Source organism: Ranitomeya variabilis, chromosome 2 (assembly GCF_051348905.1).
Source record: "Ranitomeya variabilis isolate aRanVar5 chromosome 2, aRanVar5.hap1, whole genome shotgun sequence".
In the NCBI taxonomy this organism is placed as follows: domain Eukaryota; kingdom Metazoa; phylum Chordata; class Amphibia; order Anura; family Dendrobatidae; genus Ranitomeya; species Ranitomeya variabilis.
Window position 1 is genome coordinate 28,697,431 of NC_135233.1, and position 23,018 is coordinate 28,720,448.

Genomic DNA, 23,018 nt, shown 5'->3' on the forward strand with positions numbered 1-23,018 from the left:
TTGTGTCCGCGCCCTATGGCTTCAGTCTGTTTTTTGTGGCACTTAATGCTTCACCTGGCTATTTTTCCTTGTGCCATCCACAACTGACTACTTTGTTTATAGCTGCCATTTGAAGTCCATGGAAAAAAAAAGAAAGATCGGAGTGAGAGAAGTAGAGAGTCAGATCATGCTGCTGCTTTCTAGTAAGTGTTTAATCTCATCTAAGACCTGAATCTGCACTGATCAGTACTGCTTCATAATGTCTTCCATGAGTGAGAGGAGAGTTCGCTCCTGCTTCCTAGTAAGAGCTAATTCTTATCCCATTGCTGAATTCACATCTGCACTGCTCATTACCTGTGACAACACAGTATTTTATCTTAATTAACCAGACGTCTATTTTCAGTAAGCCAGGAGTCATTGACTGTTATTTATATCTTGACTTTTGAATGTATGTGTTTCTTTCTGTTTGGTCAAGAAAACACAGACTTTTGTTTGTATAATATTGACATGTCAGTTGACCTTTGATGTAACATATTGTTCTGTTATCCTGGATGACTAGAGACGCAGGAAAATTGAACAATGATGTTTGCGCATGTGTTGATTACACATTGTCCAGGCCAACTAGCTTGTTGACTTGCAAAACAGAGAAGTAAAAACTATGCAAACAGATTAAATAATTAAACAATGCAAGTTGATCTAGTCACCATTTCCCCTTTAACTCTGTATGCTGGCTTAAAGGACAGTTGTTAACTGTAAGGATATATGCACCTCTGTAACAGATACTTCCATATACAGATATACACCCAGATATCGAAACATCCAAAGAACCAGACACTATCTACAGGACAGCAGCCAAGACATCATGGTTCCATCACGAGGGACACAGTTTTGTCATTTTAAAGGATGCCAGCTTTGGGGGCTATGGCCCCGGCTGAAAGAATAAAGATCTGCTCCATTGACCATTGCTGAACCTTGGATACGTTTGGGTTAGTCAGGATTTGAACCCACATGTCACCTAAGTCCCATGGATACATTTGTGAATGTCAGGGATGAGACCCAATGGTCACCTGACTCCATGTAGATGTTCGGAGAAGCCAGGTTATGACCCTCCGGTCACCTGGCCTTGTAGCCCAATGAACTGTCATCTTCCTAAGCTTGTTGTTAACTCCTCTGTGTGCATACAACAGGTGGGGTAGTCGGCCCTGGAAGCTCTGAAGTAACAGCTGGTCTTATTCTATGTATTTGCCTGTTTTGTGGTTCAATAAAGTATTGCCACACTATTTTACCCTTACTCTGTGTTGTCTGAGTAGTATTACACCCATGGTGAAAGGAGAACGGTCATTTGGTGGGATGATCCCTGGTCAATGAGGTTTCTGCTAGTGGACAAGGCCACCCGCTGACCCCCCATGTCCATACACTACTGCTTTATAATGTCTTTCATTGGTGAGAGAAGAAGAAAGTCAGAACTTGCAGTTTTCTAGTAAGTGTTTATTCTTATCCCAGAGCTGAATTCACGTCTGCACTGCTCACTAATGCTTTATAATATCTTCCATAAGTGACAGAAGCAGAGAGTCAGATCCGGCTGCTGTTTTCTAGCAAGTGTTTATTGCTATCTCGGAGCTGAATTCACATCTGCACTGCTCACTAATTCTCTATAACATCTTTCATGGCTGAGAGAGAGAACCACATCCTGCTGCTGTTTTCTAGTAAGTGTTTATTCTCATCCTCAGTTTTGGATTAACAGTTATTCTGCTCAGTAATACTGTGCTTTGTCTTCTATGCATCAGTAAGTGTTTTAGCTCTCCACAGTGATGGATTCACCACTACACTGCTTAGTACAGTTGTTTAATGTCATCCATGCTGCTGCAACTTTTAAACATGTGGTAGACAGAGACAGGAGAGCAGGAACCCCTCATGTCTGTGTGTGCTGTGTATTGGAGACATTATAGTAACTAGTCTTCACCTAAAAGCTCAGAGACAACTGAAAATTAGAGATGGAACCTGCAGATGGGAAAACTGGTGAAAAAAATGCAAGATACAAGTCACGTTGTGGATAGATGTAGAGTTATTCCTCTATCTATTATCTATCTGTCTATCTACTGTAGACATCATCTCTATATTCTTGCACATAAGCTCTTTACAGATTTCTGTGATTTTGCTGATATTTACAGGCTTTTCCTTGGCGGTGACTGAGGGACCATTTGCTGCTGCAGTGCGTGGATAACATGATAATATAATCTGCAGAAAGTTCATTCCGTTCTCAGATGTGATCCTCGGCCCGGTCACGCAGGTAATGCGCCGAAATAGAATTTAATTGGATTGGTTCCCCTTTGTGAATGATTATTTATAAGCCCCTCTTCTATAATCTCGCCTTTACATAGATATGAGCCTGGCGATGTGACAGCAGGGAGCAGTAATAGGAAAATCAGTGTAAGAGCACTGTGTAGGCCGAGAGGCTACAGAGCAATGATCAGAAAGATGGTCATGTGACTGCTATGGGGCCCAAGAGCTAAGAGGGCCCGGAAGATAAAGGCACGCGTTGCCCCCGTCAATTGCCATTTTATTCCCACAAATAAACTCTACATGCTTGTTAGCCAGTCATGTCATGTAATTTACTTTGAGTCCTCCAGCTTCCTATTGTGGACCCTAGACTAGTAAGCAGGGCTGTCAAGAAGGGGGCACTATTACTATGTGGAGGCACAGAGGGGGCATTATTAGTATATTGGGGCACAGTGGGGCACAATTACTTTATAAATTCACAATGGGGGCATAATTACTATAAGGAGGCAAAATGAGGCCACAATTATTATATGTAGGCATAGAGGGGGACACTATAACTAAATGGAGGCACTATAACTATATGCGTTTGCATATTTCCCATAAGGGATGGGGGCAGTGTTCTGGATCACTGCGTTGAGAAACACGTGATGGTGTCTCCGCAGTGTTGGATGTTTTGGTCTCCCCGAGGTCATTCATGTGTTCCTTCATAGCTAGTGTTGAGCGATACCGTCCGATACTTGAAAGTATCGGTATCGGAAAGTATCGGCCGATACCGGCAAAGTATCGGATCTAATCCGATACCGATACAAGTCAATGGGACTCAAGTATCGGACGGTATCCCTGATGGTTCCCAGGGTCTGAAGGAGAGGAAACTCTCCTTCAGGCCCTGGGATCCATATTAATGTGTAAAAGAAAGAATTAAAATAAAAAATATTGCTATACTCACCTCTCCGACGCAGCCTGGACCTCACCGAGGGAACCGGCAGCGTTGTTTGCTTAAAATTCGCGCGTTTACTTCCTTACGTGAAGTCCCGGCTTGTGATTGGTCGCGTCGCCCATGTGACCGCGACGCGACCAATCATAAGCCAGAACGTAATTTTAAAATCCTGAAGGACCTGAAATTACGTCACGGCTTGCTGTGATTGGTCGCGTCGCGGCCACATGGGCGGCACGCGACCAATCACAAGCCGGGACTTCACGTAAGGAAGTAAACGCGCGAATTTTAAGCAAACAACGCTGCCGGTTCCCTCGGTGAGGTCCAGGCTGCGTCGGAGAGGTGAGTATAGCAATATTTTTTATTTTAATTCTCTCTTTTACACATTTTTACATTAATGTTGTTTCGATACCGATACCCGATACCACAAAAGTATCGGATCTCGGTATCGGAATTCCGATACCCGCAAGTATCGGCCGATACCCGATACTTGCGGTATCGGAATGCTCAACACTATTCATAGCCTTTAACCAGGCACTGCTCATAATAGCCAGTTTCCTACTCCACACTGATGAGGGGCAAAAACCCCGAAACAGCTGTTTGTGGATGGATACCATGCTTGGCATAGGTGGTCTTCCTTTATTGGATATTCTCCTTTATTGGATGCTGCCCTTCCCGTGGTTGTTCCTTCCCGGAGAAAGGCCTGGCTATTCATTGCTTGCGTTCAGAAACACGTGATGGTGTCTCCGCAGCTTACTTTACATGCGTTTGCATATTTCCCATAGGGGATGGGGGCAGTGTTCTGGATCACTGCGTTGAGAAACACGTGATGGTGTCTCCGCAGTGTTGGATGTTTTGGTCTCCCCGAGGTCATTCATCTGTTCCTTCATAGCCTTTCACCAGGCACTGCTCATAATAGCCAGTTTCCTACTCCACACTGATGAGGGGCAAACACCCCGAAACAGCTGTCTGTGGGTAGGAGTGCCTCTCGGCCTTTTGGCTGCGATCTTGTGTCGCAGTCAGAGGGTGCGAGTGTTTCTTTGCAGCGTGCTGCTAATTTTCGTCTGCGATATTCGTATCGGCAGTGAAGACTGAAGATGTTTGTCAAGAATACGATTCGTTTGGTCGTGGAGGATGGTGCCAAAAACAACGTGGTATATGTGGTTCGTGACCTGCTGGAGGGAAAGGCTGGAGCTCATCGGACTGACATTTTCAGTGTGAATGAATTTCACAACCAAGGTATATATGATGTAACCTTTGTGAGTGAGCCTTGCTGTCTAACTGTCTTCGAGTGGTTAAGAAGCCATGATGGTGACCCCTGCCTGGGGGGAGTGCGGGTGGAGCCTTTGTTTGGGCTCATGGAGAAAGTAGTGACTGTAACCGTGTACAATCCTTACACAGAAGTAAGGCTGCTGGAGCAGTTCCTGGCTCGGTACTGCGAATATGTAAAAAGTGGAGAGAAACAGAGAAATTGTTTGGGCATTTTTAATTGTAAATATGTGTTTCGTGTGAAACTGAGGAAAGACCCAAGCTGTTTGGGAGGCTTTACCCATCCCCCGGCGAACTTTTCAGTGGCGGGTCATAGGGGCTTTCTGTCGTATGCAGGGCAGCCTCTATACTGCAGGAAGTGTTTTCAATTTGGGCACTTACAGAACACATGTGAGAAGAGCATGGTTTGTCGTAACTGCAAGCAAGAAGGCCATACAGCGGCTCAGTGTCCGATGCCACGTGAATGTGACCAGTGTGGTAATACAGGGCACCTGTATAAGGACTGTCCATATGGTGTGCCAAGGAGGCCAACTAGAGAGGAGGAGAGGCGGGAGGAGGAAGAAAAGAAACGTAGGGAGGAGCGGAGGCAGGAGGAGGAAAAAAAGAGAGAGGAGGAGGTTAAGAAACGGGAGGAGGAGAGGAAGCGGGAGGAAAGCGAGGCATCTGCGCAGCAAAGCGCTGAGGTAATTCCGCCCTCCATGGTTGAGAGACGGCGGGATAGACGGCAGGAGGACAAGGAGGCTGAAAGGAGGAAGGAGGAGCTGGAGGACAAGTTATTCTGGAGAGCTGCAAAGCAAGAAGAGCGTGCTATGGTTAAAAATAAAAAGAAAAAAAAGGAGGCCCCAGTTACCAAAGATGAGGAGTTGGGTGGTTTGATGGATTTTGACACTTCTGGGGCGGAGGAGATGGCTGCGTCATTGATTGTTGATTCTGATCCAGAAAGCATTGGCGTTTTTTCCTCAGAAGAGGAGCCTGGAGGTCGAAAGTGTCCCAGGGAGGGTGGTGGGGAAATCTGTGATGAAGGTGGAGGGCCCCAGAGGAAGGCTGGGCAGAAGAAGGCGCGTGTGGAGGAGTGTATGGAGGTCAGCGGCTCTGAAAGCTGCTCAGCGCAGATGGTGGAGGAGGACAGTGGCGGTGCTGTGTAGATATGTGCTATTATTTCAGTAGCTAGGTGATTTTGTATATAGCATTTGCCTTTAAATTTTTTTTTTTTTTTTTTTTTTTTTTTTTCTCCTTTTGGTTTGTTTTTCATGTAAGTTGAGTAATGTCATGTTCGTAGGTTATTTTTTTTAGTATTTTTTTGTGTATGTGATGGGTTTTGTACTCATATCACAAAATGTGAGGGTCTTTAAAAGCAGGTGGCGGCGGGCAGCCATTTTGGATTTTTTTGCAACCCAGAATGCAGGAATTTTTTGTCTGCAGGAGTGTGGGATTGTGGATGGTGTGAAGGGGAGTGAATGGCCTCATGGTGCGTCTGTGTGGTCAGGGAGTGCCTGTAATAAAAATGATGGTGTGGGTTTTTTGGTGAAGGGAAATGATGTGAGTTTGTGTGACTATATGGTGATTGAGGTTGGAAGGTGTGTGTTGGCTAATTTTGAGTTTAGAAATGTTCGTTTTTGCGTTATTAATGTATATGCGCCTGTGGATAAACAGGAGCGTAGAGTTTTATTTGAAAAAATTAAGTTTTTTATTCCAGGAAGAGTGCCTGTTGTGATAGTGGGTGATATGAACTGTGATGTGGGAAGTGTGAATGTCGATGCATCAGGGAAAGTGTTAATGGATATGGTGAGTGATTTTGGTTTAAAAGATATGCAGCGGGCATGCAAGATAACTCCGTTGTTAAATACATTTTTTTCTGACAGTGGGAGGGTGGAGTCTAGATTGGACTATTGTTTTGTTTCAAAAAATCTGATTCCTGTTAGTTATGCACAGGAGAGGGTGTTTTTTTCGGATCATGTGTGTATGAAGTGTGAATTGGATTTGCATGTTAATGAGGTGGCTGGGAAAGGTGTGTGGAAGTTGAATGTGAGTTTGCTGGAAGGAGGGGGGGTGAGAGAGGAATATGAAAGACATTATGCAGAGTGGTGTGGGTGCAGGAGTGTTTTCAGAAATGTGTGTGAATGGTGGGATTGGGTTAAATGGAAAACCAAGAGTTTTTTTAAAAAACTCGGGTACAAGTGTGCGGCTGCAAAGAGAGAAAGGTTTGTTTTTTTAAATGCAAGATTGAGTTTGTTGTATAAGTTGAGGGCGGGAGGGATGGATGTGAGTGAAGATTTAGTGAAAGTGAAAAAAGAAGTGAATGATTTTTTGTTAGAAAGAGGGAGGAGTATTGTGTATAGGGCCAAATTAGAGAATTTGGAGAAGAATGAGAAGTGTTCGCGGTTTTTCTTTAAGAAAGTTTTTGGGAAGAGACAGAGTATGAGTGTTTTGGATGGGATGGATGGAAATGAGGTTAGTGGCGCGGACTTGTGTGAGGAAGTGGCAAAGTTTTATGATGATTTGTATGCTGTGAAATGGAGGGATGAAGGTTTGGAGGGTGAGGTGTTGAGTGTTTTGGAAAATAGTTTGAATAGGATAGAAAGGGAAAGTTTGATGGGTGAGGTGACGGGTGAAGAAGTATGGAAGGTGGTGTGCAGTATGGCACTGAATAAAACACCGGGGGAGGATGGTCTACCGGTGGAATTTTATCGTGTGATGTGGGATGTGATTGGGAAGGATTTTGTGGATGTATGTAAGTATATGTGGGCGAACGCAGAGGTGGCAAATGGTATGCGTGCAGGGGTGGTTGTGTTATTGCCAAAAAAAGGTGATTTGAAAAATCTAAAAAATTGGAGGCCGATCACATTGCTGAATTGTGATTATAAGATTTATGCGAAACTTTTGGCTAACAGGATGCGTGGCGTGGTTGGGAGTGTGGTGGGTGAGGAGCAATGTTGTGCGGTACCTGGAAGACGAATACATGGAAGTTTGTGTATGTTGAGAGATTGTTTGTGGGACTGCATGAATCGTAAGAAAGGGGTGTATGTGTTGAGTTTGGATTTTGAGAAGGCGTATGATAGATTGGCGCATGGTTTTTTGTTTAGTGTGTTGGTGAAGATGGGTTTTCCTTCTGAGTTTGTTGAGAGAGTGAGAAGTTTGTATAAGAATATTTACAGTTGTGTGTTGTTGAATGGAAATGTGGGGAGGAGAGTAAATGTATTTTCGGGTGTTCGGCAGGGGTGTCCTTTGTCCCCTATCGTTTTTATTTGCGCAATTGAGCCTTTGTTATGTTTGTTAAGAAAAGATAAGGTGATTCGGGGTGTGCAAGTACCCGGGGGTGGGGGGAGAGAATGGAAGATGAGTGGCTATATGGATGATGTGTGTGTGCTGTGTGATTCAGAGTGTTCAGTACGGCGTGTGAAGTTGTTGGTTTCTATTTTTTGTGGAGCATCTGCTTTTAAAGTGAATTGGGAGAAGAGTGAGTGTAAGAATTTTGGGGGAAGGAGTCTGAGCGATGATGTTGGAGTGAATGTGGTGAGTGGATCGATAAAGGTTTTGGGTGTGAAATTTTCAGAGAAATTGGATGGAGAGGAAAGCTGGGTGGATGTGAGAGAGAGAGTGGAGCGTAAGTTTAATTTTTGGAGTTTGAGGGATCTTACGTTTTTTGGTAAAATTTTAGTTATTAAGAGTGTTGTGTTACCTATTTTTTTGTATGTTGCGATGGTGTTTCCACCAAGCCACATGTGTATTAGAAGATTAAATAGGGTTTTGTTTGTCTTTTTTTGGGGTTCATGTATGGAGCGTGCAAGGAGAGAGATTGTTATGAAGAGTTTGGATAAGGGGGGACTGGGTTTCCCAAATTTGAATGTTTTTTTCGGCGTGAATATTATGGTGTTTGTACTAGGTGTGATTAGGATGGATGGGAAGTATGCGTGTATGTGCAGGTTTTTGTTTGGAAATTTCTTGTTTCGTTTGAAATGGCGTGAAAGAGATCTTAGGAGCCCAGTGGCTTTTGAGGTTCCTGTGTGGTATGTGTGGGTTTACAAATTTCTAGTGAAGTATGAACTGTGTGATGTGGATGTGAGATTGTTAGAAAAGAAGAAAGCTGTATATAAGATGATTGAGTGTAGAGAGATGGAATGTGACATTATTGTAGGACGAGCCCATAGGCTGTTCTTGCCAGATTTTAAAATGGTAAGAGGGGATGATGTGCAGAAAGTATGGAAGAAGGTACGTGTGAATGGTATGACAAATAGGCAGAGTGAGATTGTATGGCAGTCATTGCATGGGGTGTTGCCAGTGAGGGAGTTTCTGAAAAATCGGGGTTTAGTGAGGAGTGAGAGGTGTCCGAGGAGTGGATGTGGTGGGAGTGAGAGTGTGGTGCATTTGTTTTGGAATTGTCAGTATGCTAGAAGTGTGATTGCAGGTCTGGGTCGTTTGTGTAAGGAGCTGTGTGAGGTAAATCTGTTGTCTTTTGAGCTCTTTATGTTTGGATTGGGTATGTGTGGGGAGAAGGAGAGAGTATTGTGGTTGATGATGGCATGTATAAAAGAGGTTTTGTGGGATGTGAGGAATGTGTATGTGTTTAAAAGGAAGGATATTGAGGTTAAAAACTGTATAAAAATTATTTTGGGAAAATTGTATTTTTGCTTTGTGTGTGATCAGAGGAGGAGAGGGGAGGTGGATGCAGAGGGAATTTGGAAGACTAAAAAGTGGAAACATTTTGTTAATGTATCTTGAAGTGGTTTTTGGTTGTTAATTAAAACATTTTTTGTGTGTTTTCCAATGATGATGGGAATGGCGGTGGCACTAAGTGTGTGGCACGCTGTTTTGGGAGATGAGTTCCTTATAGTTTTGGTTACCTGACTGTGGAACTTCCCATCTGAGGGGAAAAAAAAAAAAAAAAAAAAAAAAAAGCTGTTTGTGGATGGATACTATGTTCGGCACAGGTGGTCTTCCTTTATTGGATGCTGCCCTTCCCGTGGTTGTTCCTTCCCGGAGAAAGGCCTGGCTATTCATTGTAACATAGTAACATAGTTAGTAAGGCCGAAAAAAGACATTTGTCCATCCAGTTCAGCCTATATTCCTATATTCCATCATAATAAATCCCCAGATCTACATCCTTCTACAGAACCTAATAATTGTATGATACAATATTGTTCTGCTCCAGGAAGACATCCAGGCCTCTCTTGAACCCCTCGACTGAGTTCGCCATCACCACCTCCTCAGGCAAGCAATTCCAGATTCTCACTGCCCTAACAGTAAAGAATCCTCTTCTATGTTGGTGGAAAAACCTTCTCTCCTCCAGACGCAAAGAATGCCCCCTTGTGCCCGTCACCTTCCTTGGTATAAACAGATCCTCAGCGAGATATTTGTATTGTCCCCTTACATACTTATACATGGTTATTAGATCGCCCCTCAGTCGTCTTTTTTCTAGACTAAATAATCCTAATTTCGCTAATCTATCTGGGTATTGTAGTTCTCCCATCCCCTTTATTAACTTTGTTGCCCTCCTTTGTACTCTCTCTAGTTCCATTATATCCTTCCTGAGCACCGGTGCCCAAAACTGGACACAGTACTCCATGTGCAGTCTAACTAGGGATTTGTACAGAGGCAGTATAATGCTCTCATCATGTGTATCCAGACCTCTTTTAATGCACCCCATGATCCTGTTTGCCTTGGCAGCTGCTGCCTGGCACTGGCTGCTCCAGGTAAGTTTATCATTAACTAGGATCCCCAAGTCCTTCTCCCTGTCAGATTTACCCAGTGGTTTCCCGTTCAGTGTGTAATGGTGATATTGATTCCTTCTTCCCATGTGTATAACCTTACATTTATCATTGTTAAACCTCATCTGCCACCTTTCAGCCCAAGTTTCCAACTTATCCAGATCCATCTGTAGCAGAATACTATCTTCTCTTGTATTAACTGCTTTACATAGTTTTGTATCATCTGCAAATATCAATATTTTACTGTGTAAACCTTCTACCAGATCATTAATGAATATGTTGAAGAGAACAGGTCCCAATACCGACCCCTGCGGTACCCCACTGGTCACAGTGACCCAGTTAGAGACTATACCATTTATAACCACCCTCTGCTTTCTATCACTAAGCCAGTTACTAACCCATTTACACGCATTTTCCCCCAGACCAAGCATTCTCATTTTGTGTACCAACCTCTTGTGCGGCACGGTATCAAACGCTTTGGAAAAATCGAGATATACCACGTCCAATGACTCACCGTGGTCCAGCCTATAGCTTATCTCTTCATAAAAACTGATTAGATTGGTTTGACATGAGCGATTTCTCATAAACCCATGCTGATATGGAGTTAAACAGTTATTCTCATTGAGATAATCCAGAATAACATCCCTCAGAAACCCTTCAAATATTTTACCAACAGTAGAGGTTAGACTTACTGGCCTATAATTTCCAGGTTCACTTTTAGAGCCCTTTTTGAATATTGGCACCACATTTGCTATGCGCCAGTCCTGCGGAACAGACCCCGTCGCTATAGAGTCCCTAGAAATAAGAAATAATGGCTTGTCTATTACATTACTTAGTTCTCTTAGTACTCGTGGGTGTATGCCATCCGGACCCGGAGATTTATCTATTTTAATCTTATTTAGCCGGTTTCGCACCTCTTCTTGGGTTAGATTGGTGACCCTTAATATAGGGTTTTCATTGTTTCTTGGGATTTCACCTAGCATTTCATTTTCCACCATGAATACCGTGGAGAAGAAGGTGTTTAATATGTTAGCTTTTTCCTCGTCATCTGCAACCATTCTTTCCTCGCTATTTTTTAAGGGGCCTACATTTTCAGTTTTTATTCTTTTACTATTGATATAGTTGAAGAACAGTTTGGGATTAGTTTTACTCTCCTTAGCAATGTGCTTCTCTGTTTCCTTTTTGGCAGCTTTAGTTAGTTTTTTAGATAAAGTATTTTTCTCCCTATAGTTTTTAAGAGCTTCAATGGTGCCATCCTGCTTTAGTAGTGCAAATGCTTTCTTTTTACTGTTAATTGCCTGTCTTACTTCTTTGTTTAGCCACATTGGGTTTTTCCTATTTCTAGTCCTTTTATTCCCACAAGGTATAAACCGCTTACAGTGCCTATTTAGGATGTTCTTAAACATTTTCCATTTATTATCTGTATTCTTATTTCTGAGGATATTGTCCCAGTCTACCAGATTAAGGGCATCTCTAAGCTGGTCAAACTTTGCCTTCCTAAAGTTCAGTGTTTTTGTGACTCCCTGACAAGTCCCCCTAGTGAAAGACAGGTGAAACTGTACAATATTGTGGTCGCTATTTCCTAGATGCCCGACCACCTGCAGATTTGTTATTCTGTCAGGTCTATTAGATAGTATTAGGTCTAAAAGTGCTGCTCCTCTGGTTGGATTCTGCACCAATTGTGAAAGATAATTTTTCTTGGTTATTAGCAGAAACCTGTTGCCTTTATGGGTTTCACAGGTTTCTGTTTCCCAGTTAATATCCGGGTAGTTAAAGTCCCCCATAACCAGGACCTCATTATGGGTTGCAGCTTCATCTATCTGCTTTAGAAGTAGACTTTCCATGATTTCTGTTATATTTGGGGGTTTGTAACAGACCCCAATGAGAATTTTGTTACCATTTTTCCCTCCATGAATTTCGACCCATATGGACTCGACATCCTCATTCCCTTCGCTAATATCCTCCCTTAAAGTGGACTTTAGACAAGACTTTACATAGAGACAAACCCCTCCTCCTCTCCGATTTTTACGATCCTTTCTAAACAGACTGTAACCCTGTAAGTTAACTGCCCAGTCATAGCTTTCATCTAACCATGTCTCGGTTATTCCCACTATGTCAAAGTTACCTGTAGATATTTCTGCTTCTAGTTCTTCCATCTTGTTTGTCAGGCTTCTGGCGTTTGCGAGCATGCAGTTTAGAGGATTTTGTTTTGTTCCAATCTCCTCGCTGTGGATTGTTTTAGAAATGTTCTTACCTCCCTTCTGAGTATGTTTTCCTGGGTCTTCTTTGTTCGAGTCTAATGTTTTTCTTCCCGTCCCCTCTTCTTCTAGTTTAACGCCCTCCTGATGAGTGTAGCGAGTCTTCTGGCGAATGTGTGTTTCCCAGGTTTGTTGAGGTGTAGTCCGTCTCTGGCGAGGAGTCCATCGTACAAGTAATTCACACCGTGGTCCAGGAATCCGAATCCTTGTTGTCTGCACCATCGTCTTAGCCAGTTGTTCGCATCAAGGATCCTGTTCCATCTCCTGGTGCCATGCCCGTCTACTGGAAGGATAGAAGAAAAAACTACCTGTGCATCCAGTTCCTTTACTTTCTTCCCCAACTCTTCAAAGTCCTTGCAGATTGTCGGTAGGTCCTTCCTTGCAGTGTCATTGGTGCCAACATGTATCAGAAGAAATGGGTGGACGTCCTTGGAGCTGAAGAGCTTTGGTATCCTATCAGTCACATCCTTGATCATCGCACCTGGAAGGCAGCATACTTCTCTTGCGGTTATGTCCGGTCTGCAGATGGCTGCTTCTGTGCCTCTCAGTAGTGAGTCTCCCACCACCACCACTCTTCGTTGCTTCTTGGCTGTACTTTTTGCTGTCACTTGTTGCTGCGTACCCTTTTCTTTTTTGCTTGCTGGTAGTGCTTCATCCTTAGGTGTGCCATCTTCAACCTCTACAAAGATTTGATATCGGTTCTTCAGTTGTGTGGTTGGTGATTTCTCCATGGTCTTCTTGCTTCTTTTGGTCACATGCTTCCACTCATCTGCTTTTGGAGGTTCTCTGACACTTTTTTCACCTTCTGTGACCAGTAGAGATGCTTCTGTTCTGTCTAGGAAGTCTTCATTCTCTTTGATGAGTTTCAAAGTTGCTATTCTTTCTTCCAGACCCCGCACCTTTTCTTCTAATAGGGCCACTAGTCTACACTTCTGACAGGTGAAATTGGATTCTTCTGGTCGATCTGCGAACATGTAGCACATGCTGCAGCTCACCATGTAGGTTGTCACATCTGCCATGTTGCTCCTAGATCCTGCTGACTTGCTGTGTGTTTTCCTTCTTGTGTAATCTACTCAGCCAAGCTTTCTTGCAATAATGTCCTACAGGCAAAAATTCTTTGGTGATGCTTTCCAAACAGCTGGTCCCGGCTGTACCCAACGATCTTCTTACTGAGGGAGACTCTTCCTGAGGGAGACTCTTCGCTTTTCCCAGAAGGCACCTGGAATATGCAAATTATCCTCCTCAAGCTTGAATCCCTGGTTTGGTGATGCTTTCGAAGCAGCTGGTCCCGGCTGTACCCAACGATCTTCTTGCTGAGGGAGACTCTTCGCTTTTCCCAGAAGGCACCTGGAATATGCAAATTATCCTCCTCAAGCTTGAATCCCTGGTTTGGTGATGCTTTCCAAGCAGCTGGTCCCGGCTGTACCCAACGATCTTCTTGCTGAGGGAGACTCTTCGCTTTTCCCAGAAGGCACCTGGAATATGCAAATTATCCTCCTCAAGCTTGAATCCCTGGTTTGGTGATGCTTTCCAAGCAGCTGGTCCCGGCTGTACCCAACGATCTTCTTGCTGAGGGAGACTCTTCGCTTTTCCCAAAAGGCACCTGGAATATGCAAATTATCCTCCTCAAGCTTGAATCCCTGGTTTCTGCTTGCGTTCAGAAACACGTGATGGTGTCTCCGCAGCTTACTTTACATGCGTTTGCATATTTCCCATAAGGGATGGGGGCAGTGTTCTGGATCACTGCGTTGAGAAACACGTGATGGTGTCTCCGCAGTGTTGGATGTTTTGGTCTCCCCGAGGTCATTCATCTGTTCCTTCATAGCCTTTCACCAGGCACTGCTCATAATAGCCAGTTTCCTACTCCACACTGATGAGGGGCAAAACCCCCGAAACAGCTGTTTGTGGATGGATACCATGCTTGGCACAGGTGGTCTTCCTTTATTGGATATTCTCCTTTATTGGATGCTGCCCTTCCCGTGGTTGTTCCTTCCCGGAGAAAGTCCTGGCTATTCATTGCTTGCGTTCAGAAAAGCGTGATGGTGTCTCCGCAGCTTACTTTACATGCGTTTGCATATTTCCCATAAGGGATGGGGGCAGTGTTCTGGATCACTGCGTTGAGAAACACGTGATGTTGTCTCCGCAGTGTTGGATGTTTTGGTCTCCCCGAGGTCATTCATCTGTTCCTTCATAGCCTTTCACCAGGCACTGCTCATAATAGCCAGTTTCCTACTCCACACTGATGAGGGGCAAAAACCCTGAAACAGCTGTTTGTGGATGGATACCATGCTTTGCATAGGTGGTCTTCCTTTATTGGATATTCTCCTTTATTGGATGCTGTCCTTCCCGTGGTTGTTCCTTCCCGGAGAAAGGCCTGGCTATTCATTGCTTGCGTTCAGAAACACGGGATGGTGTCTCCGCAGCTTACTTTACATGCGTTTGCATATTTCCCATAAGGGATGGGGGCAGTGTTCTGGATCACTGCGTTGAGAAGCACGTGATGGTGTCTCCGCAGTGTTGGATGTTTTGGTCTCCCCGAGGTCATTCATCTGTTCCTTCATAGCCTTTCACCAGGCACTGTTCATAATAGCCAGTTTCCTACTCCACACTGATGAGGGGCAAAAAGCCCGAAACAGCTGTTTGTGGATGGATACCATGCTTGGCATAGGTGGTCTTCCTTTATTGGATATCCTCCTTTATTGGATGCTGCCCTTCCCGTGGTTGTTCCTTCCCGGAGAAAGGCCTGGCTATTCATTGCTTGTGTTGAGAAACACGTGATGGTGTCTCCGCAGCTTACTTTACATGCGTTTGCATATTTCCCATAAGGGATGGGGGCAGTGTTCTGGATCACTGCGTTGAGAAGCACGTGATGGTGTCTCCGCAGTGTTGGATGTTTTGGTCTCTAAATGGAGGCATACAGGGGGCACTATAACTAAATGGAGGCTCTATAACTGTATGAGGGCATAATGGCGGCACCATTACTATATAGAGTCATAGAGGGGGCGCTATTACTATATGGAAGAATGTAGGGGGCAATATAACTATATGGCGGCACAGAGGGGGGGCACTAGTACTATATGGAACCCATGGGGCATCATTATTATATGGAGGAATCGACGGGGAATCATTATTATGTGGAGGCAAAGCAAGTGCACTCTTACTATGTGGAAACACAGGGAGGGGTACTCTTACTATATGGAGAAGCAGAGAGAATATTATTACTATACGGAGGCAGAAAGGGGTGCTATGACTATATGGAAGCACAATGGGGGTACAATTATGATACAGAGGCACAATGGCAGGTATCATTACTATACAGTGCCACAAAAAGGGGTACTACTACTATTTGTAGACACAGAGAGGTCACGATTACTATATGGAGGCAAAAGGGGGGTGCTGTTAATATATGGAGGCATAGAGAGGGCAGTTATCATATCTGGAGACACAGTGAGGACACAATTACTGTGTGAAGACCTAGGGAGGGGTGCTCTTACCACACTGAGTCACAGAGGGGGTGCTACTTCTAAATGGAAGCAAAAGGAGGCACTATTTCTAAACAGCAAGGGCACTATTACTATATGGGAGCACAATTACTAAATCGATGCATAGAGGGCGCACTATTGCTATATGGAGGCACAAAGGGGGCACTATTACTATATGGAGGCACAATGGGGGCACTATTACTATATGGAGGCACAATGGGGGCACTATTACTATATGGGCGCACAATTACTAAATGGACGCATAGAGGGGGTACTATTACTATGTAGAAGCGCAATGGGGGCACTATTACTATATGGAGGCACAATGACGGCACTATTACTATATGGAGGCACAATGGGGGCAATACTACTATATGGAGGTACAATGGGGGCACTATTACTATATGGATGCATCTATCTATCTCTTTATCTATCCATGGTAAGCAAGATTTCTCCTTGTGGTGATAGATATTTTTAGACCATGGGGCTCGGGCTACTTTATTGTTCTGCTTTTTTCTCTGATCAATAAAACCTATTTTCCTTTCTTGGCACAAGGAGAACATTATTTTCCTCACAAGATAATAGAATGCAAATTTCACTTGGATTTGGTAGGAGATCACAGCGGAGATAATACATGTTTATAATTAAAATCTATTTAAACTTAATTAAGATTAATGCGCCAGGACTCTCCCATTAGCGGCTGTGGAAGGTGTGGAGGCCACAGTTCAGTTTGTGCGGAGTTTGTGAAGGTTTTTTTTTATTGTTTGTAATGTTTTATAAGAGCCATACACCTATAGGACCAGAGAACAAGGGTGATGCTCTTAGCAGAGGCCGAGCCAACGTGCCAATATGGGTCAAACGAAATTTAAACATTACTGAAAGCAAACTTCCTTACATTGGTTTCAGCTCTCCACGTGGCTTCGGTGTCTCCTGATGTGTCCTTGTGGAGCTCCAGCGCCGGCTGGTAAAGTCTTGAAGTCTCACATACTTCGGGATTTAGGGAAATACTTTCTAAAAAGCCGTGAAAAGTCCAAATTCAAAGCCTCCGAAACATGAAGGAGGAGCGGTGATCTCCCTTACGTAACCACTGCTGCGTGAAAAAGTTCTCACGCAGCGGTGCCGTAAGAGCTCCCGATGTGACAGTTGTACACGTGAGATCGCTGTGGGACACTCTGGATTACATGGACTATGGCTGACAGGTGAATATATGGTGGTTTATTATTGTTAATTATTTCTAGTAGATGAGGGCATTGTAGATTTGGCTTTTTTATTTTTTTTTACTCTGAGCATAGGCGCTGGCAGATGAGACAACTGCCATCAGTTATCAGTGACAGCAGACGTAGCCCGATTGGAGGAGTAGTCTAATCAGTCCACTCCTGCTGGCCTGTGATAAGCTTTTTACCGCAGGTCACCGCTGTGGGTCACAGTCAGAGCTGTGGGGTCACGCTGACATCCGACAGCATGACCCCGCAGTGCTCTGACCGACGGTCTTACCGGTGGTTGCGTTACGGAATATAAGAACCACCGCATCGGTGTTTCCCACGCTGTCACACAGATGGCACCATAGGAAGCCGGTAAAACGCAAAACAAAAACTTAGCAAATCTGCAAACATTTTTAGACCTGCGTTTTTGCTGCGGATTAGACTGACTCAATTGAAGTCAATGGGTGAAAAACGTTGCAGAAACGCACAAATTGACATGCTGCAGAAAAAAACGCACTGCTGGATTGACATTGAATTAGCTTGCATAAGGATTCCATAGCGTTTTTGGCCCATTTCTGCGCAGAAAAAAATTCCACGAAAATGCAAAAAAAAAAACCGAACTGTGTGCACATAGCCTCAACTTCATGTCTGGACCCTAAGCATTGGGGCAGTAAACAGGAATGCATGTGGGAAGCGAGGACTTGGCCCTCTAAGGAATCTTAGGAGCAGCAAAACGTACTTAGAGGAACCTAGCAGGGATGAAAGCAAGTAAACCACAGAAGGTGGAGCAAACCAAACCGAAGTCTAGAGTCTCAATCTTAAGACCTGGTTTGTGTCCTAATTGGCGTTAAATAGGATTAGGAGGATGACATCACTGAGACACATTGGGCAACCTGCAAAACCTGACGTGGAGCGCAACAGATGGAAGTGAACCGAAATGAAGGAAGCATAGCTTGTGATACCGAGGACAGGTGTATTACATTACATTACATTATTGCTGGGGGGGGGCTAGAGGGGATGCATACTGTGTGTGGGGGGGCTTTTGGGGGCCATCATACTGTGTGGGGAGATCTGTGGGGGCATCACACTGTACATGGGAGCTATCATATTGTGTGTGGGGATTGATACTGTGCAGGGGGCATCATATTGTGTGGGGAAATCTGTGGGGGCATCACACTGAGCTTTGGAGCCATCACATTGTGTGGGGGGGCTTAATACTGTGCTGGGGGGCATCATACTGTGTGGGGAGATCTGTGGGGCATCACACTGTGCATAGGAGCCATCATATTGTGTGTGGGGGCATCATACTGTGTGGGGAGATCTGTGGGGGCATCACGCTGAGCTTGGGAGCCATCTTATTGTGTGAGATGGCTTCATACTGTGCTGCGGGCATCATACTGCGTGGGGAGATCTGTGGGAGCATCACACTGTCCATGGGAGCCATCATATTATGTGTGGAGGCTTCATACTGTGCTGGGGGCATCATACTGTGTGGGGAGATCTGTGGGGGCATCACACTGTGCATTGGAGCCATCATACTGTGTGTGGAGGCTTCATACTGTGCTGGGGGCATCATACTGTGTGGGGAGATCTGTGGGAGCATCAAACTGTGCATGGGAGCCATCATATTGTATGAGAAGGCTTTATACTGTGCTGGGGGCATCATACTGTGTGGGGAGATCTGTGGGGGCATCACGCTGAGCTTGGGAGCCATCATATTGCGTGAGAAGGCTTCATACTGTGCTGGGGGCATCGTACTTTGTGGGGAGATCTGTGGGGGCATCACACTGTGCATGGTAGCCATCATTATGTGTGGAGGCTTCATACTGTGCTGGGGGCATCATACTGTGTGGGGAGATCTGTGGCAGCATCACACTGTGCACGGGAGCCATCATATTGTGTGTGGATGCTTCATACTGTGCTGGGGGCATCATACTGTGTGGGGAGATCTGTGGGGGCATCACACTGTGCATGGGAGACATCATATTGTGTGGGGGCTTCATACTGTGCTGGGGGCATCATACTGTGTGGGGAGATCTGTGGGGGCATCACACTGTGAATGGGAGCCATCATATTGTGTGTGGGGGCTTCATACTGTGCTGGGGGCATCATACTGTGAATGGGAGCCATCATATTGTGAGTGCGGCTTCATACTGTGCTGGGGGCATCATACTGTGAATGGGAGCCATCATATTGTGAGTGGGGCTTCATACTGTGCTGGGGGCATCATACTGCGTGGGGAGATCTGTGGGGGCATCACGCTGAGCTTGGGAGCCATCATATTGTGTGTGGAGGCTTCATACTGTGCTGGGGACATCATACTGTGTTGAGGGGCGTTGTGCAGCGTCATTCTGCGTGGTGACGGGGGTCTCAGTGGGACGGAACACTAAGTAGCTTCACTAACAGCGCTATTTCTGTGTGGGCGCATGGAAAGAACTGGAGGTTGAGGATGTGGCAATCCATGTCTTTCTCTCTTGTCTAAAAGTTCTGTGATTGTGCTCAGAATTCAGTGACGACGGTGACGCAGAGGCAGAAAATATCAGTAACATTAATGATAGCTGTAAATGTAGGAGTCTGTAATGAAGGCTCCTGGTCTCACCTTGTTCTAGGCACACTGGTGTGTCGCTCGGCCGCCATGACAGCGAGCCGTTATTGAGCAGCACGCACGTCTTCTTCAAAGGACCCTTGAGTCTATATCCATTCTGACAGTGGAACCGGACGATAGCAATTTCAGAGACACTCTTGATCTGAGTCCTGTAACCATTTTCTGGAACGTCCAGTACAGGGCAGGAGCTGATATCATCAAACCCTAACAGAAATAATAAACAAAATATTGAAATTAGGATAGGATGTAAGAAAAGGATAGAAAAGGCTGAATAAGAAATTTACTTTTTGTTTCTAATTGCTGTATTTTTGGATTGTATATTTTTATGTTTGATTATAGGAGAAATCATAGTGACCAATGAAACAACCTATTAACTTCTGTAAAAAATAAGAGTGTTGTGGGCATGTTCTGCGACATGTGGGGAGAAGACTCGATACGGGCTGACACTTCCTGTTCTGTAAAGATCACTTCTCAGCAGTCTCATTATCATCACAGGCAGAATTATAATACCTCTAATACAGTACCTCTATAAAACCTTTATATATTTGGTAACCCAGGATCCACCATTTAAAACAGGCGATGTCACAGCTCACCTCCTCCTCCTGTACAATGACTGATAACACCTCTATATACAGTAGATAACACAGGATCCACCATTCACAATAGGTGATGTCACAGCTCACCTCCTCCTCCTTAACAATTACTGATAATACCTCTATATACAGTAGATAACACAGGATCCACCATTCACAATAGGTGATATGACAGCTCACCTTCTCCTCCTGTACAATGACTGATAACACCTCTATATACAGTAGATAACACAGGATCCACCATTCAGAATAGGTGATGTCACAGCTCACCTCCTCCTCCTGTACAATGACTGATAACACTTCTATATACAGTAGATAACACAGGATCCACCATTCACAACAGGTGATGTCACAGCTCACCTCCTCCTCATGTACAATGACTAATAACACCTCTATATAAAGTAGATAACCCAGGATCCACCATTCACAATAGGTGATGTTGTGGATTCTGTTTGTGGGCTCCCTCTGGTGGTTACTGCTGGTACTGGGTGACTTTGGTGGGTTGCGGCCTTTGGTTTCCACCTGTCCATCAGAGGCTGGGTGTTTCCTATTTTACCTGGCCTTTCTGTCATTTCCTTGCCGGCTATCAATGTATTCAGATGTGCTCTGTTTGGTTCATGCCTACCTGCTCCCAGATCTTTCAGGATAAGCTAAGTGCTGATTTTCAGTTGTTGGTTTTTTTGTCCAGCTTGCTTATTATGTCTCTATGCTAGCTGGTAGCTCTAGTGGACTGAGGTTCTCCCCATGTGCCATGAGTTGGCACATGGGTTCTTGTAATCTCAGGATGGTTTTTTGATTAGGGTTTTTTGCTGACCGCTCAGACCCCTTTTGTATCGTTCTGCTTTCTAGTTTACAGTGGGCCTCAATTTGCTGAACCTATATATATCATCTCTATGTGTGTGCCTTCCTCTCATTTCACCGTCAATACATGTGGTGGGCAACTATACCTTTTGGGGTTCATTCCTCTGGAGGCAAGTGAGGTCTTATTTTCTCTGCAGTACTAGTTAGCTCTTAGGCTGGTGCGTGGCGTCTAGAACCAACGTAGGCACGCTCCCTGGCTATCTCTAGTTGCGTTTGTCAGGCGTAGGGCAGCGGTCAGCCCAGGTTCCATCACCCTAGAGCTCGTCCGATATTTTGTATTACTTTGCTTGTCCCTTGCTATCCCTAGCCATTGGGATTCATGACAGTATAGCCGGCCCACAAAGTGTTAATTGTTTGGGCTGAAGCAGGAGAAAAAGAAGTGTTTAAGGGAAATTTTTTATTTTTTTTTTATTTTATTTTTTTCCTTCAGAGTTTTGCTGCCTAGCCCTTAATTGCTGTCTAGCTGCTTCTTACCTCCTCTTAACCCTTGAATGGCTCTGATATTAGCTGTTTAACATGGATGTCCAGAGTTTGGCTTCCAGCCTGAGTAATCTCGCGGCAAAAGTTCAAAACATACAGGATTTTGTTGTTCACACTCCCATGTCTGAACCTAGAATTCCTATTCCAGAGTTCTTTTCTGGAGATAGATCTACCTTCCTGAATTTCAGGAACAATTGTAAATTGTTTCTTTCTTTAAAATCTCGCTCCTCTGGAGACCCTGCTCAACAGGTCAAGATTGTTATATCGTTCCTACGGGGCGACCCTCAGAATTGGGCATTTGCATTGGCACCAGGGGATCCTGCATTGCTCAATGTGGATGCGTTTTTTCTGGCATTGGGATTGCTCTATGAGGAACCCAACCTGGAGATTCAGGCTGAAAAGGCTTTATTAGCCCTCTCTCAGGGGTATGATGAAGCGGAAATATATTGTCAAAAATTTCGGAAATGGTCGGTGCTTACTCAGTGGAATGAGTGCGCCCTGGCTGCAAACTTCAGAAATGGTCTTTCCGAGGCCATTAAGGATATTATGGTGGGGTTCCCTACGCCTACAGGTCTGAATGAGTCGATGGCTATGGCCATTCAGATTGATAGGCGTTTACGGGAGCGCAAACCCGTGCACCAGTTGGCGGTGTCTTTTGAACAGGCACCTGAGACTATGCAATGTGATAGAATTCAGTCCAGAAGTGAACGGCAAAATTATAGGCGGAAAAATGGATTGTGTTTTTATTGTGGTGATTCAGCTCATGTTATATCAGCATGCTCTAAACGCACAAAAAGGGTTGATAAATCTTTTGCCATTGGTACTCTGCAGCCTAAGTTCATTTTGTCTGTGACTCTGATTTTTTCACTGTCTTCCATTTCCGTCGATGCCTATGTGGATTCGGGCGCTGCCCTGAGACTTATGGATTGGTCATTTGCTAAACGCTGCGGTTTTAGTCTGGAACCTCTGGAAGTTCCTATTCCTCTGAAGGGAATTGACTCTACACCATTGGCTATGAATAAACTGCAGTATTGGACACAAGTGACCATGCGCATGACTCCCGTTCATCAGGAGGTGATTCGCTTCCTTGTACTGTATAATTTACATGATGTACTAGTGCTTGGTCTGCCATGGTTACAAACTCATAATCCTGTCCTGGACTGGAAAACAATGTCTGTGTTAAGCTGGGGATGTCAGGGGGTTCATGATTATGCACCTCCGATTTCAATCGCTTCATCTACTCCTTCTGAGATCCCTGCGTTTTTGTCTGACTATAGGGATGTTTTTGAGGAGCCTAAGCTCAATTCGCTCCCTCCGCATAGAGATTGTGACTGTGCTATAGAATTGATTCCTGGCAGTAAGTTCCCTAA

At 44.6% G+C, this 23,018-nt stretch overlaps 1 protein-coding gene and 1 long non-coding RNA gene across 4 annotated transcripts in view; one reads left to right on the top strand and one right to left on the bottom strand.

Annotated features, from left to right (window-relative positions):
* SUSD4 (sushi domain containing 4) overlaps window positions 1-23,018 on the bottom strand; it is a 157,099-nt gene that overhangs the window by 75,208 nt on the left and 58,873 nt on the right. For all 3 annotated transcript variants that reach the window (XM_077282202.1, XM_077282200.1, XM_077282201.1), the window contains exon 3: window positions 19,709-19,918. In XM_077282202.1, the coding sequence (XP_077138317.1) occupies window positions 19,709-19,918 (210 nt within the window). The remainder of the gene's footprint in view (window positions 1-19,708; window positions 19,919-23,018) is intronic.
* Window positions 1,458-2,498, top strand: LOC143809048 (uncharacterized). The gene is made up of 3 exons (XR_013222044.1): window positions 1,458-1,685; window positions 2,151-2,269; window positions 2,361-2,498. It is a non-coding gene; the product is annotated as an uncharacterized LOC143809048 (long non-coding RNA).